At 37.9% G+C, this 19,995-nt stretch overlaps 1 protein-coding gene across 1 annotated transcript in view; it reads right to left on the bottom strand.

Moving 5' to 3' along the window:
- LOC106935166 (activating signal cointegrator 1 complex subunit 3-like) overlaps positions 1-19,995 on the bottom strand; it is a gene marked incomplete at its 5' end in the record, with an annotated part of 151,765 nt that overhangs the window by 86,563 nt on the left and 45,207 nt on the right. The window contains 3 exons of the mRNA XM_015015506.1: positions 1,562-1,687; positions 6,381-6,516; positions 8,590-8,784. Of these exons, the coding sequence (XP_014870992.1) occupies positions 1,562-1,687; positions 6,381-6,516; positions 8,590-8,784 (457 nt within the window). The remainder of the gene's footprint in view (positions 1-1,561; positions 1,688-6,380; positions 6,517-8,589; positions 8,785-19,995) is intronic.

The following is a 19,995-nucleotide window of genomic DNA, read 5'->3' as shown; positions in this document are numbered from 1 at the left end:
ACATGGCTGAACGCCACTTGTCCCTGTAAGAAGTTGGACGCCAACCGCACGGGGGCCACGTAACTAATTAAGTGGATAGCAAGGTTATGGCATCGGTTTTGTTTATAGACTTCACAGTAGTCAGGCAATCTGTAACCTTTGATAGTCTTTTTCTACTTGCTCCTCTAGTGTCTTGTATTTAGTTTTATTTGAAATTATATGTAATATGCCTTTTGCTGTGTTATGTTATGAAATTAAAATGGTGTTTTCTAGGTAACCCTAACCCTAACCCCTATACCTCTTCTTTACTACATTTTTGTATTAATTTTAGTACTGTTAATGGGCATACCCTGTACTGTGGCTGCTAGTAGTTCAGCTACATACTTTCAGAAGAATATTCAGATTTTAACATGCATTTTCTAAGTACTAAATATTTCACGCAACTCTTACTCAGTAACTTGTGTTTACACCTCTGTATACAAACTGTAGTTCTGAGGAAGAGCTGCATTGTAAAGACAACGCTCTGCCTACCCAGGTGTTTTGCACAGATGAATGGCTGCCACGGAGATTAAAGAATTTCTGAAGCATGCATTAAAGAATCAATGTAAGTTTTTGATGAGGGAATGCCATTATAACATGATGTAAAGCTCAAAAAGGTAGATTTTATCTAACACTTTTACCCTTCAAAATGTTAATACTACAACTCGATAAAACTACTGTGTTTTAACTCAAGTATATGATCCTGTGACAATCTCAAACTTTCTCTTGTGATCAACTGCACCAAGTGGGTCAGTATAATATGGCCTGAAGAACAAAAGATATAGGCTGAAGCAGCAGCCAAGCCGTTCTTGTTGAAAAAAAAACAACATCTGATTTAAAACCAATGCTGCAAAATTGAATACAATGATCACTTCAATTCCTTTAAACCTTGGCCAGATTTCTCTTCAAATTGGTTCTTTGAAGGTCTATTTTCCCTCCTCTAAAAGAAAACAATATGCCAGTAAGGTCATAATCTCAGTGATTTTTTTCTTGCCCCATCAGTTATCAGCACATAATTTTTCTTGGTTCATTTGTGTTTGTTGATTTCATAGCACTATCACAGAATCTGAGATCGTCAGGGTTCAAGTTTTAGTACTATAAAGCATCTAGTTAACAATTATATTAGCTTATAGCAAAAGAATTAATGATGTTCCTAAAGAGGCACAGAGAGCCTATTATCTCAGTTGTTTGGTGCCTTGAAACTAATTATTTCAATTACTGCTCAATTAAAAAGTAATCCCACAGTTGCTTCTTTAGGTGAACTTTAACAATTATAAACAGAAATATTAGCAAACGTGCTAAAAGTGTGTGTATATATATATATATATATATATATATATATATATATATATATATATATATATATATATATATATATATATATAGTATTTATTTTGTTCTGGAGTGATGCACACATGGGTCAGCTGTTTAGTTGCTTCATTTTCCTCGCAATTCTGAAGCTGTAAGTGTCTTTGGATAAGTACCTCTCCCTCTGAAAAACAGAGGAGACTGTTTAACAAAATTACATTACAGATGAACTTACCTCATCCAGCTCAGAGATGTAGACTGGTCTCTCCTCAAAGCCAACAGGCATGGGTTCATTGTATGGGATCTCCACCTCTTCATATATCTTGTTGTTTTCTCTGTGGATACCCTCGGGCAACAGCAGCTAAATGTCACAGACAGAACAAAATGCTAAAAACCCAATGAAAGGCCTAGAAACTCAAAGTAATAATTAAAAAAAGTTTGGAACAGCACTCAACAACATTTTCACTGATAATTCAGACCAAAACATGATGCGATTCATGATAAAAAGTATTTTTAATCAGTGTTTTATTTGTTCTAATTTAATGTCAAGGCAGCTAGTTACATCAATTTCTTTAAAGAAAATAGATCAGTTTTCCTTCACTCCAACATGAGCTTGACCATTGCTACCTGCACCTTTTTTTCTATAGGTTCTTGTTGAAAATAAACAGCTGTGTAGAAAATTATAACTTCAATACATGGTCATTATGACAAATTACTAAGGTTTGTCTTAAGTTATGTTGTGAAATAAGGTTCAGACTTGGTGGAAGTTATCTCCAATAGACATTTTACTCTTAGCTTCTTAAAGAGGTTTTGATGTGCAGTTGCATTTTTAACTACCCACAGATATTACAACAGAATGAGATGATCATAGTGGGAATATTACAGTGGGTTTAAAGCTGACACTTGCAAAGCTCTGGATTTGGAAAATCTTGTGATACAAGATATTGCTATATTAGATAGGGACAATTTTCTTTATTGTTTACATTTATTCACCTGGTCTGAATGAAGAAAAGTAAAATACCCTGAAGTGAGTACAACCCAGGATCCACGGAACATCTATTGGTTTCTATGGAATACATTAAGAGCGAAAAAACTGAAGAAAGAACAAAAGAAAATAAATAATAAAATAACATCTATAAATCAGTTTGGGCTTAAACAGGCATGTGTGTTGTGTCGAAGACTTTAGGTCTCCCACAAATTAACATATTCAACCTTAAAATTTAATTTTTAAGAAATATTCTGTGAATCAGGGTTTCCCTCAGTGTATCCGAGGGGGGAGACAAGTAAAGTAAGGCAGTATGAGCGCAAGGAGAGATAGATGTTTTAATACACCAGTAACAGTGATACCTACCTCAGCAAAAGTTTTAAAAATCAATCACTGTCCTCTTCTGGTTTGATTGATAGACCCAACCACACAGATCATGTCTGCATGTTTAGAGTTAACAGTATTCACCCCACTGTTGCCAACTCGGTGACTTTCTTGCTATATTTACCAACATTTCAGACAGGAAAAATTGGTATCGGCCAAAATCGGAATCAGAAGGAGATCAGTAATCAGCAATGTGAAAGAAAACTGCAAACGCTGCACTCCTATCCTACCTATACTCGCATTTATATGCAGTTCATCGTTTTTTCTGAGAATCCTGCACCAAGTTAGGTATCAACTAGTTTAAAAGCCACACCGCTTGCTTGGCTTGCACAAGCTAAATGCAAACCCCAAGTATGATTTAAGAATATCAGCATACGTACCTTGGAGAACAAATAATGTGTGGAAAGTGTCTTTCCGTCTCACACACACTTGCTCGATACATGCTCTGGCAAACTTGGCTCTGTGTCTGGCACTTTCAACTCGGTAAATTTAATGTGGCCTAAATGAACCATACCAGTCAATCACAGACGGATCTTTTTCATTCAGGGTATTCTTTGTAAACAGTGATCTCAGTAACGTTACTCTGTAATGCGTTACTAATGTCGGACTACTTTTTTCAGTAATGAGTAATCTAATGCGTTACAATTTCAAATCCAGTAATCGGATTAAAGTTACTTACCCAAATCATTTTTGCATTACTGCACGTTACCATTTTCTTTTTAAATGTAATTTTATTTCCTCTACGCATCTTGGGGAGTGACCACCGTTTCTATATGACAGCAGCAGCAAATCGCCATGACAGAAATGTAAACTGGAGGGAGGAGAGATGCACATTTTGTTGCTGGAAAAACAGGAACTATTTTGAGTTTCTGTCGAACAGTCCGATTATTAAAAGCAGTTTTGGGCTTATTTTTTCTAAAGTTGCTTACAAATTTTATGAGTCATGGGCTGCACTTTTTTGAACATGAAGTTGCTCTTTTGATTGCTTTTTCAAAGCAAACAAAAAAGAATGGTTTCCATTATTATATATACTATTAGGTACACCTGTCCAACTGCTCATTAACACAAATGTCAATCAGTTAATCACGTGGCAGCAACTCAATGCATTCAGCAGATGGCCAAGACAATCTGCTGCAGTTCAAACCAAGCATCAAACTGGGGAAGAAAGGTAATTTAAGTCGGTCCCCAATCCCCGGGCTGTGGACCGGTACCAGTCCGTAGACGAATTGGTACCGGCCGCACAAGAAATAATTAAATATTTCCGCTTTATGTATTATCCAAGTCTGGAGGATTTTCTATTTTGAAAATCCTTTAACCGGATTCTCTTGGTTATGCCAACATTGAGTCCACAAGCAGTAAGATGAGTAAGAAACAGATCAGATGTCTTTGGAAAGTTTCTTTACCAAGAGGGAAAGGCCCAGCGAAGAGACAGCAGAAGGGATTTATCCCGGTAGGTGACTCCCACATTCCAAGCCCGCTCTGCATGATATGCGACGACCGGCTGGATAATGAGGCAATAAAGCCTTCAAACTGCTTCACCACGTAGAGACCAAGCACCCTGTGCTTAAGCAACACACTTCGGGAGTCATTGTCTCCCATCACTCCCAGATGGCACCGTCTCGTTGCAGAGAAACAAGCTCGGGGCTCCTATTAATTTGTCATTATCATTTGTTAAAATTTTCATCACAGTAAAATGTTCGTTTTTGTGGCGCATCTGCATCTTATTTTGAAAGAATGTTTAAACGTTACCATTGCGACCAGAATCAGAGAGCGTGAGGGCAGTGGTCGAAAAGAGACGAAAGAGTACAGCTCGAGTCTTAAGTCTGGTTCACACGACACGATTTAAGAATTGTCGGCTGATTTTCCAAACCTCTGTCACCACACACGAGCTGATAAAAGTACAACAGGTTCGATTGATTTGTGTGTGGTGTATTGCTACTGCCTTGTATCCAGCCACATGGCAGGAGCCACACACCACACACTCGTGATGTTCGAGTGTGAACCGATTTCACTCACGAACATCCCGATTCCAGAAGAAAATCCCATAAAACCTCAACATACCATACGTGAATTTAAAGTAAACAAACACGGATGATGATGTAGAAGCAATACTGATAGTTTGTGGACTCATTTTAAGCAAGCTAGTGTCAGAGTTAAGCCCTGACTGAATTAACAGCCTTATCGTTATAACTATATTATGTCAGGTTAATGATAGCGGAAAAGTTACCCGGTTTATCAACAGCGGTACCAGTTTCGCTCCAGTTCCTCTCTGTATCATTTCTGTTGATATTCGTTGTACGAAATGCTAAATAAACATTCATGCTGTTTCCACATATCATTTCCGATGTCCACCGGACTCTTGGTTGCGTGATGTCAGCTGTTTGGGATTCCCCTCCATGCTTACGTCAACGCGCTTTCTGATTGACTACCTGTCACATTCAACAGGCTGCATTCTCACTCCCAGTCAGGGAAAACCCCACACGCTGCAATAGTCAAGCCAAGACAAACCAATATGTTGAATATGTCCGATGTTAGATCGGAGCGGTCTGGACGTTCTACATAACACACCACACAGGCAGGATGATCGATTATGATTATTCCAAGCGACAATCTTAGAACTCAGAACGTTTGAATATTGTCGTAAGGGGAAAAAGCGAGGCAAAAAATTTAAAATTGTGCCATATGAACTAGTGGGCACATCAACATGCAGAAGCCTTGTCTGATGGTTTAAAAAAATCCTCCCAGTAAATTGGACGTTATGCTGATAACACTTAGCTTTCATCAACGACTCAGGCGGATGTGTGAGCGCTGTACAACAAAAATAATAACCCGGCTGGCTAAATAAAATAAAATAAAATTTAAATGCTTCGAGGCAGATAAATTTTCCTTGAAGAATTTTAGTAATTGAGGTACTCAAATCGTTTCAGCCCTATACCTGAATATTGTTGCTGACCATGTCTTTATGACCACAGTGTACTTATCTCCTGATGGCTACTTTAAGCAGGATAACATGCCATGTCATAAAGCGTGAGTCATCTCAGACTGGTTTCTTGAACACGACAATGAGTCACTGAACTCAAATGGCCTCCACAGACACCAGATCTCAAGCCAGTAGAGAACCTTTGGGATGTGGTGGAACGGGAGATTTGCATCATGGATGTGCAGCCAACTTCCTGACGCCATCATGTCGATATGGACCAGACTCTCTGAGAAATATTTCCAGTACCTTGTTGGATCCATGCCACGAAGGATTAAGGCAGTTCTGAAGGCAAAAGGGGGTCCAACCCATTTTTGCAAAGTGTACCTAATAAAGTGGCCGGTGAGTGTAATTTCCTAGTCTTACTGATCTAACATTTTTTAAACAAAAACAGAGTGGGCCCTTTGTGGAATGCCCTAACACTCTAGTAGTGCAAGTAACAACGCATTGTGAAAATTTTTATTTTGGGTTGTTTAAACTGCTATAGTCACATAAAAATTCTCTAAATGTCTGACTAGCTTATTAGTATTCGCCTTTTTTTAGGATATATTAATTTTTTAAAAAGTTAATAGTTATATGAATTACTTGAGATAAAGGAACTAATATTAATAACTTCACAGAAACCATTTTCAAAAAATTCAAACTAACCCTCAAAGGTTAACGGAAACAAATAAATAGTTCAAATTTTTTGAAAACCAAAAAACTCACCCTGGCTCCTCCAACAAATGCAGGTGCTTTTGTTGCTTCAGCATAGCTGTCATATACATTTGGATAACGGATTCTTTCATAAACTCTTTCCCTGGTTAGGAGAGGTTCATAACGTGCATTCAGCAGGGCATGCTCTCTGTAAGAGAAAGATGGGGTGAAAAGTTATAATTTTACACTAAACATTGGAACAGGACAACAAAAAGAACTACTAAAAACTTAAGACTGATGATACTTGGCATAAGACATTTTTTATTTGTCATTATGTTTCTAGAACATAATGAAATTGGAGTACTACCCTTGGTGATAAATGAGTAAATAAAGTTTCATTCAGTCCATAGGGTACAGCATAAGGGTGTGGGTGTGTCTGCAGGTGGCAGAGAGAATGTAAGGTGGACAGATAGATTTCACAGTTTTTGGGAAAAAGCTGGGTAACACTTTATTTGACGGGGTGTGAATAAGACTGACATGACACTGTCATAAACATGACATAACACCTGTCATGAACATGAACGAGTCTTTATGAATGTCTATAAGAGTTGTCATGAAGTGTCATTCGGTAAATAATGACACTTTTAATGCAAAGTTGCTTTAATGGTTGCATTGAAAGTCCTTTAAAAGTGCCAACATTGCATTAAATTGTCATTATTTACATAATCATGCAAAGTTGGCACTTTATGTGGATGCCCAGGAATTTGATGTTGTCTAAGCACTCCACTACCTCCTTTTGTATTCTAATAGGAGGGTGCACTGTCCTCCGGGACAACGCATCCATCTGTGCACTGTCTACTATGACCTCCTTGGTCTTGGTGGTGTTGAGCATTTGGTTGTTCACTGAACACCACTGGGACAGGTTCTAGATCTCCTCTCTGTACAGGGTCTCATTGCTGTTTATTATGATGCCCGCTATGGTGGAATGATCTGCAAACTTTAGAACCCTGTTAGAAGAATGGATGGCGACACAGTTGTAAGTGAACAGTGTAAAAAGAACCGGACTAAACACACAGCCCTGCAGTGTGCCTGTATTGAGGACCAGAATGGATGATGTTTGGTCCCCTATTCTCACCACCTGAGGCCGGTTAAAGAGAAAGTCCCTGATCCAAAGGCACATTGATGTTGAAAGTCCCAGATTGTGGAGCTTCACTGTCAGCGTCTCTTTAATGATGGTGTAAAACTCTGAACTGAAGTCAACGAATGGCATCCTAACATAAGTGTCAGGATGCTACAGATGTGTACAAATGTGTTTGAACATAGCAGTATCATCTGTGTGACTTTCTTGTGATGGTCATATGTATTGTGCATCTTCCCTTCTCTGCTGGCAAAATTGTGATATTTTGGTTCTTGATTAGGGAATTATATTGCCTTCTTTTTCTAGAGTCTGAGGGTAGAAAGAGATGGCTTAGATCTGGAAACAACTGAAGTATTTTCCTCCTAAGTTGCCCTGCTTCCAGTGCCAGATTCACTAACAATTTATTATTTCTGTTCCATTTGTATGAAACATATACAAAATGTGTCTGGTATAGAATTTTGTTTTACAGTACTTGTGCAGAAATAGCATGCACCACAGAACCAGAGACTTTGCAGCAATGAGTACCTATTCCACTTTAATCACTCCTCATCCTAGTGGAAATGTTTACACCCATTCTGAGTAAAAATTAGCTTTGGGGGTCTGAAAGTTCTCAATTAAGTTTTTTGCAAAATACTGATAGCTCACAAGTATTATACATAACCTCTTTAAAATATTTAATTCAACAGATACAAAAAATACTAAAATGGCTTTATGTTTCTGAATATAACCCTTCCACCTCATCCATTATTCAAAAATAAATACTCCAGTCAATATTTGATGAATAATATAAAGACACATGTGAGAGGAATCTGAGGCTTACCTCTCCACTAATCTTCCTTCACACTGCACAGAATTTAACCAGGCTAAGTAATTAAAGAGATCACTGCTCCTTTTTGTCATCCACTGAAATTAAACTTTCAAGATGATCTTCCACAGGAAAGGACATGTGATAAGCTGCAGTCACGGTCATGTTGCTTTTTGACTGTTTTATTTTCTTAGTTGGATTTTTGTGAAGCTGAAGTTGTGCCATGAAAAATACATAATGTCTTATTTTTTGCCGACTCCTTGGAGCGAAAGCAGAGATGGACGGATTTAAGACAAAGACAACACAAAAGGGAGAGAGAAAGTTTGGAAGTGATATACCGCTGAGCTCTCATCTCTTTTGGGTCAAAGGCCAAGACAGCCTCTGAGAAGTCACCATCATCATTTCCTTTGGCTCTCTTTTTCTCTTTCTTTTCTTCTCGCCGGTAGATTTTCATCATTTGTTTCTCCTTCTCTGACTGAATGATCACCTGGCAACCGTAGGCAGGCTTCGTCATTTCACCACTGACCTTTCGGCTGACATCTGTGAAACAGAAAGACATTTGTGGAATGTATAGTAAGTTATAAAAAGCTGTACCTACACTTGACTTAATGCTGTATGACTTTAAATAAAGGTTCAAAAGAGACTACAACATTAGCCAGAAAAACACAGCAAAGCCTGAAACACGTTTTTCAGTATTGTATTATATGCTTGGATATATCAGCAAAATGGCACTCTGTTTAACATGACCTTCATGCAACAGGAATAACCTCAGCATCATTAAGTGTCAACAGCCAAAAGAAAATTACGACTGATCACACAGGAGCTAAACCAAGATAATAAGACTGACTATTCTTCATTATCATTTCTCATTTCTAGCTCCAGTGAACATGGAGGTGGCAATGCATGGGTTAATGTTCCCCACTACAGTCTCTCCTGTTTTAGACACAACAGCTCAATAAAGGGTAGAATTGCTCTTGAAAACAGATGAGATCTGATGATTGCACCAGGGCCTGGGCTGATTGACTGAATGATTTCTTCTTTATCTCGTCTAGTGGCTCTACCTACAGCACAGCTCTCCACTCATTCTAACAGCTATCCTCTTCCTGTCACTCTTAGCCTCCCTCCTATTACCTCTTCCACACCCAACCCCTTTAACTCTGCCACCCTCTATGCACCAATTCCTCTGTCTAAGCCATTCTCCATCCTAAGCGATTGCTCTCTCGGAGTACTAATGTGTCTTATTTTGTGTCTCTCACAAGGATTGCCTCCAAATGTGCAGGATTCTCATTTCCACAAGTGATCATGGTGGTATAATTGCAGTCAAGAGCACCACCAGGATAGTTCATGTTTGGTTACAAGCTGATTTGAAGGTGTTTTTAGCACATTTGAAGTTGTAGTCTAATTATGGGGTATTTTTACGATCAAATATCATATCATGAATATACAAATGTTCTACAAACTATGAAGGTTAGAAAGCTCTTAACCAGACTTTTCTTCACATTCCTATAGATGGAATGCTAAGCAACTTGACAACTTCTCACCAAGCATCTTGATTCTTAAAATATGACACCACCACCATGTTACGTCATCAGTGCAAATGACAGCTCCGATGATCTGGCCAAAACTGGCTTCCAGCTTCCAACTAAATACTCTGCTGCTTGTGGCCTTCATTTCCAGACACATGAATCTCTTGGTTGTTTCATGTACGTGGCTGAAAACTAAAGGGGACAGAGCCTTTCAGTCAGTGGCTCTAACACTGCAGCTTTGTTTTGTTGACTATATGAACATTTTTGAAAAGTCAACTGAAAGCGGTTTTACTTTCACAGGATTTTATGTTATGATTTTATTGTGTTTATTGTAATGTTTTGTAGTACAGCGACTTGCGATTTTATGTCTTCGAAAAGCGCATTATAAATAACCTTCACTTATTAAGTCATAAACCGTCAAATACCGACCATTAGGGTTAATTTTCCCTGAAAGGAAAGCCTTGCCTTTAGACTCAACAGAATCTAAGTGAAAACTTCCAAATCACTACAAATTAATATATAACCTCCTGTCAACTGCTGCAAAGTAAATAAAACTGACACTGATCATCAACATTGCTTTCATAACAGTATCAATCCTATAAAACTTCTACTCCTATACAGGAAGGAAAATATCTGCTGTGTCCCCCTGAATGCCTACAGTCCCACTGCAAACTCACACCTCCTGGACGAGAATGTAGCAATAACCACTTATGATTGGAAAGAAAGAACAAAAAACAGCCGTGGTGCGGACTGGTCGTCTATCATGTTGTGTATTTCTCACAGTGTTAGCATGCAGCTGTTGATTAACACAAGGAAAATATTGTTAAATGTGAAGATGGCACCACGGTACCATGACTAATTCAAGGGAATAATGAATTATTACACAGGAATGGAGTGAAGCTTTGTACAGACACAAAAAACCTGATGCTCAATGCAAACCCCATAGGACATGACGTGTATAGATCTCTGAACACCTCATCTGATTAAAAAAAAACACATTAAGATTGTGAAACATATCTTAATGTTTGACTCGGTGATGTTTCACCCTATTTAACGCTTTAACAAATCAATCATTCTGACAGAAATTACCACAAAAAATGAGAGAGATTCTCATAACTATATACTTAACTATATATATTTTTTCTAATACACAGTAAAGCTTCTTTGCAGAAAAGCAAATAAAACAAATTGCTTCATTAAAAAAAAAGAAATTACAAGAAAAACATCTAATGTCAAAGTGAAAACTCATTTATACTAAATAATGACAAAACTATGTAACATAAAATTAGTGACTGAATAAATATTCACTACATTCAAGTTAGTATAAAATAAATTTACGTTTTTGGCTGCAATCACAGCATAGAGTATGTGTGGCCAGGTCTCAGACAGCACATCTGGGATCTCATATATAAAAGAGTGTACAGCTGTCATGATGAAGTTTTGTAGTAGATTTGTAGACGTGTGCAGTGACACAATCAGGATTTGTGGTAAACTAGATGCAGCCTCGTGTGATATTTATCAGCCCCTAAATGCATATTTATATGCATGTTTATATGCATTTAGGGGCATAATATGCAAATTAGTTTTAATACCGAGTAAGCTCCCACTACCTGTTTGAATAATCATGGCAACAGCCTCTGCTTGAGTTCTCTGACAACTTGACAACATGGGGGGCTAAAAAACTCTCAAATTACTTGAAAAGAAAAATTGTTCAACTACACAATTTCGGGGAATTATATAAAAAGTTATCTCGACAATTTCAGCTGTCAGTTTTCACTGTGAAGAACAGTGTAAGGATATTGAAGATCACAGATGCGTTGTTGTTAAGCCCAGAAGTGGCAAGCCAAGCAAATATCAGAAAGACAGTGAAGAAGGATGATGAGAACAGTCAAAGACATCACACAGACCGGCTCCAAGGACCTGTAACATAATCTTGCTGCAGATGAGGTCAATTTCCATAGTTCAACAATTCAGTGCATTTTGCACGAGGAGAAGTGATATGGGAGAGTGATGATGCAGAAGCATTTTCTGCACACACGCCACTAACAAGCACGTGTGTGAGTTATCTAAAACCAACAGATGATATTTTTTGTACTAAAAAATGTCACGTTAACAGGAAATGTAAAACATTGTTACTGAAAGACATTGTTGACAATGCTTAAACATATAAGCATTGTCAAGTAATCAGCCAGTGGGTCTTAAAACATGATGCATGATGTAATGCTGGTCACATTTAGAGCTGACGCAAAGTAAAAATAAACTAAGCAACTAAGCGCACTGAATTGGGGCCCATAAATGTTAACATTTTAACAAAGACCCCAGATCTAGAATTTTAACGTTTGTTTATTGAGATTGACAGTGCTGTTAAATTTGATTTAAAGGTTTCAGTATAGATAAATTAAAAGATTTTAAATTGCTTAACATTTAAGCAGCAGTTCTCAGAGATTATTTTTTTAAAAACAGGAGACTAGCCCCATAGAGAAACATCTGAAACAAAGGGAAATTACGTTCCAACTGCATTTGATGTTCGCAAATTAGAGAAGTCCACACATTAATTGCCGGGTGGGCAGAAAGAAGGAAAAGAAAGTAGGAAGAAAAAAAGGATATAAAGAAGGAAAGAAAGAAGTATTTTTACTTCTAAAGTGACTGCTGGAAGTAGCTGTAAAGACAAACAGCTACTTCCAGTTGTAGAGGTAATGGGAGTGACAAAACTTCTGAGTAAAATGTCAGTTTTAAATTCACAAAGCCAGTAACCAACAAGTCAATATTCACAAGAGTTAGCATCTCTTCAGAGTAACTAACTCTAAAACAGACTACTGAAAAACAAACCCCAACAACTAATAACTTGAAGTGATCAAAAATGCTTCAGAAACTAAACTACAATCAGATTGAGATAACAATCACTGATTGGATCATTTGAAAATGAAATGATACCTTGATGTGATGTTCCTAAAATGTTCATTCTGACAGAATGTGTCTCCACTCCCAGTAAAATGTGGAAAGGAGCCACTGAGAGAATCTGTTGTCTTGTAAAAATATGAATGCCAAGCTGTGAACTGCAATTTAAAAGCTAATCAGCAAGACACAGGCATTCCTTCTAAATCCCACTCTTACTCATGGCATGCAAATAGTAGAAAATTTAATCAGCCTTTTTTAACCCCTCGTGACTTTACCCTCAGTCGTCAAGGCAACACTAATCTCAAAGCTGTCTGCCAAGTGAAATTTCTGAGGCTGATCTGGGTTCTTCAAAATTTCAACACCAGCTGAGTTTTAAAGTACCATATAAGCATAAATACAAATGCAACTGGTTCTCTTTGGTTTGAAACATAACAAAATAGCTAGTCATTCTGCTAGTTAAGTTGTCGACTAACAATTACAGAAACCATTTTACACATATTTAATACAGAAGAAAACATTTACAAGGTAAAGAGACGGTAAGGTGGAATGTGAAGCACTGTGGAGTCCTCTGGACTTCAAAAAGTGCAAAACATGTACAGACTGTTCAAGTACGATTTTACCAAACAGCAGACACCAGCCAGAAGTAACTGTCTTTAATGAGTCCTTGCTATTGAGATACAAATATTGAGGAGGCGGGGGTGCTTAATCACTTTGCTTCAACACTAATAAAAGCTAAGGAAAGAATGACAATAAATGCATGGTAAGGTAAGGTAATTTTATTTATATAGCACATTTTCAGCAACAAGGCAATTCAAAGTGCTTTACATGAGTTAAAAGGAAATACAAACAAAATAAACCAAAGAAAAGAATAAATAGGAAAGAAAACTAATCTAATGTTCCAAAGCAGTAGTTCCCAAACTTTTTCTTCTGCGCCCCCCCCAGTGGTTTCCAAACATTTTCTGCCCCCCCCCCCATGGATTACAAATGGCTGTCTGATTGAACAACGCGCGCACACGTGTGTGTGTGTGGGAGAGGGGGGATTCTTAGAGATTCCCTGTCTCTAAGAATGGGGGGGAGGGGGAATCGACTTTTTTGGGGACAAAATGAATGTACGCAGCTGAACATAGACAACAACATCGGTAGCCTACAGGCTACTTCTTAAGCTTAAGGTTCTGTATTGATATTAGCTAGTCATCTTTTAGCTAACATTAGCTAGTCATCTTTTAGCTAACATTACCTGCATCCAGCAGCTTTACACAACTCAGTCGGTTAGGTTGAGGGGAAAACTGTGAAAAGTTCTTTGCGCTTTGCTGGTTTGCTGGGTTAGGGTTCTAACAAACCTGCATAGCTCTGTACAGCATTCACGCCCCCCTGCAATGGCATACTTGTGAATACCGCATGCAGTATTGGGGATAGTTTGTCCTGGAATTTTGTTTAAAGAATTCAACAGGGAATCCATCTGGACCGGGAGCTTTGTTGCTTTGCATGCTTTTCATGGCAGCAACAATCTCTTCTATGGTTAGAGGCAGGTCAAGTTCCCTAGCAACATTTGGGTTTATCACAGGGAACTTGAGACTGTCAAGAAACTGATTCATTTCAGTGGGATCAGCTGGAAATTCAGATTTAAATAACAAGGAGTAAAATGACTGAAACAATGAATTAATAGTAGTGGGTTCCTGATGCAAAGTGCCGGACAAGTCCATTATCTGTGGGATCATATGCGAAGCTGCCCGACAATGAAGCTGATGAGCTAGAAGTCGGCTAGCCTTATCACCATGTTCATAATAAGTGGAGCGTGATCGTAAGAGAAGTTGCTCTGCATCATTGGTGGTGATAAGATCAAATTCAGTCATCAACCCGTTGTTTAAGTAAACTTTATGACGGGGAAACAGCAATTTGTTGATCCAGATTAGTAATATTAGCGCTAAGTTCTAGCAGTTTTGCTTTACACGTCGTATTCAAATGGGCGGAATATGAGATAATTTGTCCTCGTAAAAATGCTTTTAGTGATTCCCAAAGTAAAGAATATGAAACTGGATTTCTCTCATTCTGATTTATTGCAATAAAATCATCAATTTGAGCTGCGATAAATGTGTTGAACCTTTCATCTGAAAGAAGTAAAGGGTTGAATCTCCAAGGTGTGACATACTGATGTTGAAAAGCAAACTTAATACCTAATGAAAGAGCAGCATGATCAGAAATGACAATGGGGTGATAATTAACAGCTAGAACATCTGGAATTAGCTTAGTGTCAACAAAAAAGTAATAAATACGAGAGAAAGACCGATGCAAGTGGGAAAAGAAAGAAAATTTATTGGTTTGGGGATTGTAAAATCTCCAAGGATCAATGCAACCATTTTTTGACATGAAATCTGAGAGTGATCTAGACATTAATGAAGGGACCAATCTGCACAGGTCAGATCAATCTAAATTGGGATCGATGACACAATTCATATCACCGCCTACTATAAGGAGATTATTATCTAAAGAGGGAAGACATTCAAATAGCTTACTCAAAGTTTGGAGATTCAAAATTGGGGGCATACATATTCACCAACAGAATTGGGACATGAAATAAAGTACCAGTGACAATTAAGTATCTGCCATTTTTATCCGATATAATTTTAGAAGCTGAAAACTGAATTGATTTACCAACTAAAATAGCAACCCCCCTGGCTTTAGAGTTGAAATCTGAATGAAATACATCAGAAACCCAAGGACATTTTAGCCTGACCTGATCTTTGGTGCGCATATGGATTTCCTGTAAAAACACTAGGTCGTCCTCGGCGTGTGGTCAGGGAAACAGAAAAGCGTGTGTCTCCAATCATGATCCGCTGCTGGGTCCTAGCTCAACTGTGTAAACACAGTCCAAATGATAATGCAGGCGAACAACTCTCCAGGTCGCTCTCCAGTTTTTGGCTTCGGTTGGAGAGTAGGATCGACACAGTCCACTAAGGGCTCCTTCTCCAACTGAAAAGCTTCCTTAAGCAAAGTGAAAATGGCTGTAGATGAGGTGGAAAAATGCCTATCAGCCACAAATTGTTGCGGCAAGATCTGGCCTCCAGGTCATCACATTTATTGTCTAATCTTTTAAATCCGTAGACAGCTGTTCCACCTTAGCCTGTAGGGTAGTGATATTGTCTGTGCATGTAGAGCATGATGTCTCCAACTCGCCTACGGTGTCCTTCAAGGCGCGCACATCCAACTGAACGGATGTAATGTTGCTAGTTAATTCCGACTTAACTGCCACGAGCTCGGCCTTTATACACTTGGCAAGTTTTCAATAAGAGCTGCTTGGAGTTCGGTTTTGAAAATGAGTGTCATTTCAACCCAGAGTGCAGATAGCAGCCCGATCTGAAAGGCCGAGGAAAGGGAACCATCAGCGAGTTCCTCCAGGCGAGAAGGAGAATCACCATGAGGCGGAGATGTAGCATGAGAAACAGGCATCTGTCACTATGCTGACAATTTGGGTTTTGTAGGCATTTTGGTCGAGAAAAAAGCCAAAATTTGAGACGGGTGTTTAAAAGAACTTACTACAAAATTTAAATCTCTAGAAATACAGCACATGGAAAATAATAATGACCACACCCTACTACAAATAGGAGAAACAAGACAAGCCCTAAACTGTTTATATGAAGACCAGATAGAGAAAAAAGCAAAATTTATTAAACAGAATTATTATGAAAATGGACTAAAATCAAAGAAATTTCTTGCCTGGAGAATACGTAAAGAAACAAATTAATAAATTTATACAGAAAATTAAAAATCCAACCGATAAAAAGACATACCATTCTCTAAGAAACAATAAAAAAATCCTTTGAATTATACTACACTCATTTGTGCACCCAGCGTCACGCAGTAGACCCATCCTATTGATTTACCATCAATAGGAACAGATCAAAAGGATAGGCTTACACAACAAATAACTGAGGAGGAGATTAATAAAGCAATTTCAAAAATGAAAGGGAATAAGATGGCAGCTGAGGACGGCTACCCGGCAGAGTGGTATAGACACTTCTGAAAATTTTTCACTCCACTGCTTAAGGATTGCTTTAATCATGTACTTTCTGGAGGGGAAACACCACTATCTTAGAGAAGATCAGTGATCTCGGTGATTCCTAAGCCGGGTAAAAATAAAACAGAATGTGGTTCATACAAACCAATATCAGCTTTAAACATTGATTACAGGATATTTGCAACAATACTGGCTAAAAGGCTGGAAATAATAATCCCAGAAATTCCAGACACAGATCAGACCGATTTTGTTCACAACAGGCAATCTTACAAAAAATCTTACATGACAATGTAAGATGGGCTCTTCACCTCATAGATCGAATGAAAAACACAGAATCAATAGCTGTCAGTTTAGATGCAGAAAAGGTGTTTGACTCAGTGTGTTGGAACTATCTTTATTTAGTTTTGGAAAGATTTGGCTTTAATAATCAAATTATAGGTTGCTTTCGGTCTCTGTATGAGTCACCCTCTGCTAGGATTAAGATTAATGGGATTTATCAAATACAATACAATTAGGAAGGGGCTGTCGCCAAGGTTGCCCTCTCAGCCCCACATTATTGAGCCTCTAGCACAGGCCATCAGAGAACACAAGAAGATTATGGGTGTAACCATTAAAGGCACAGTGCACAAGATATGCCTCTATGTTGATGATGTGCTCGTAATGCTAACTAGCCTGGAAGTCAGCCTACCTAATCTTCTTTCTTTATTCAAGACATTCGGCACTTACTCAGGGTATAAATCAAATCTACACAAAACAATTTCTCTCATTTAACTATCAACTGTCAGTAAGAATTCAGAAAATGTTCAGGTTCAAATGGCACAATACATCTATAAAATATCTGGGAGTTAAAATTCCTGCAGAGTTCGCCAACCTTTTTGAATGCAATTACATCCCACTGACAGTAGAGATTAGGGCAGATTTACAGCGTTGGTCATTATTACCCATGAATCCACATAATCGAATAGATAAAAGATGAACCTTTTAACAAGGGTTCTTTATCTTTTTCAGGCTCTGCCTACAAAAGGTACCCGACAAACAATTCCACGGCTGGGATAGAATAATCCCAAATTTTATCTGGACTAAACAAAAACCGAGAGTAAAATTCCAGACACTATAACGTCAAAAATAAGGGGTGGATGGGCTTTACCACACGCAGAGGGCTATTCCAGAGCAGCGCAAATGAGAGTGTTAGTTGGTTGGTATGACCCAACATGTGAAGCTAAATGGAAAGAGATAGACTTGTCTTACAGTAATATACCTCTACAATCCTGGCTCGGAAATCATTATCTTATTAAAAAACATGCAGATTCTGACCTATCCTTATGGATAAAAGTACCGTTGGACATATGGCATACAATATTAAAGCAAGTAAAAATTGAAAGAAGTGCTCGGATTTTAAGATGGCCTGCTTATGATAGAGATTTTCTCCCTGCAAGAATGGATAAGAGATTTACACAGTGGTCACAAAAAGGTATAACAAGTTACTGGAAAATTACAAGCAATAGTGAATTAAAAAGTTTTAAACATAAATTACTGATTTAAACTGTTGAATGGGTTCAAAGCGCAATAAGTTTGTACGCTGCATAATTAGACCATGTACTGGTGTCACACCAGGAATTAAAATCAAGAAGCGTGAATCTTAAATGACTCCAGAAAAACTTTAGTGGACGAGTGTGCATGACTTAAAATAGTTGAAGGATTATTGTGACAAAGCCAGAGCTCTTCCCTCTAATCTCCAACTTACCTTGAATAAAGATTAGAAGATAGCTGTGGCAATGATAAATTAACCATTAGATATTGGTGTTATCTTTTCACAAATATCACTAAAAATATCTAGCACCTATGCTGAGCACATAAAGGATAGGACAAACAAAAGAAGGAAAGCATTGAAATAGAATGTTTGCGAAAATCATACAACAGTGTGTATTTGTGTCACCAAGTCAAGCAGCCCAATTCATGCATTCTATAAGTTTTTTGTCACATATCATGTTGCATGACCCATGGTATTCCCCCAATGTATTATGCTCAGCCTGCCCCCACCAGGCTAAGCATTCCTTGTTTTTATTTACAGGGCTTAAAGTAAAAAAAAATCCTGAGCCTGAAAACTTATAGTAGTGATAGAAATTAACTATACTGTTGCTATTGCCACAGTTTAATAAAAAGTGTCTTTGAATAGTGCAAACAATTGCTTCTAACAATACAATTAACAAGCTAAACACTCAAACTTAAATAAGACTTCAGTACATTTCAACTCAAAACAAAATATAACATGTCTGTGCCCTAAAGGTTTGCCTTACAGGCAAACATCCCTCAACATTAAATAAGAGTCCTTTCAGTCAATGTTTTTGCAAGTAATTGCAAAATCAGTTTCTCAACCTTTTTTGGGCCAGCGCCCCCATATCCCATATCCAGGTCCCTCACTGCCCCCCAACAAAGAATTTGTAGGCTACTTTGCACTGACTATTATTTTATTATTACTATTACTATCACCATTGTAGATGTTTTGATTTTTATGCTTGATTCTGTATTTATCATCAAGATAATTTCCCAGAGAAAAAAAAAGCCATGGGAATAGAAATTATTTTCACAGGCATCTATGAAAAATTTAATGAACATTCAATTTAAAATTTGTAGGCCTAACAGCAGCCAATCAGAGTGGAAAAAAATATTCTTATTTTGTGCCATTTTCTAGTTGTTAAATATTCCACAAAATGATCAGATAAAAGATGTTCAACATGCCAGTTTAAACTTTGAACTATTTACAAACCGACTGAGCTCTGCAGCATTAAAACATGGATAGAACTGTAACTACATTAATCATAGCTCTTCTTCTCTTCAGTGTTTCTGTCGGTTTCTGGTGGTGCAGCTCTGTGCTGCCTTCAGGAGAATGGGACATCAGAGTATCATCCATAAAATTTCACCCACATGGCATTTATTGTTTGCACAATAAATGCCACATGGCAAACAAAAATGTATTGTTTGCATTTATTGTGCAAACAATAAATGCCATGTGGGTGAAATTTTATGGATGATACTCTGATGTCCCATTCTCCTGAAGGCAGCACAGAGCTGCACCACCAGAAACCGACAGAAACACTGAAGAGAAGAAGAGCTATGATTAATGTCGTTACAGTTCTATCCATGTTTTAATGCTGCAGAGCTCAGTCGGTTTGTAAATAGTTCAAAGTTTAAACTGGCATGTTGAACATCTTTTATCTGATCATTTTGTGGAATATTTAACAACTAGAAAATAGCACAAAATAAGAATATTTTTTTCCACTCTGATTGGCTGCTGTTAGACCTAC

The sequence above is a fragment of the Poecilia latipinna genome, unplaced genomic scaffold (assembly GCF_001443285.1).
Source record: "Poecilia latipinna isolate Pla-1442-1.1 unplaced genomic scaffold, P_latipinna-1.0 Scaffold1921, whole genome shotgun sequence".
Classification (NCBI taxonomy): Eukaryota; Metazoa; Chordata; class Actinopteri; order Cyprinodontiformes; family Poeciliidae; genus Poecilia; species Poecilia latipinna.
The sequence above is the reverse complement of the archived record's forward strand: the minus strand, read 5'-3'. Positions and strand labels throughout refer to the sequence as shown.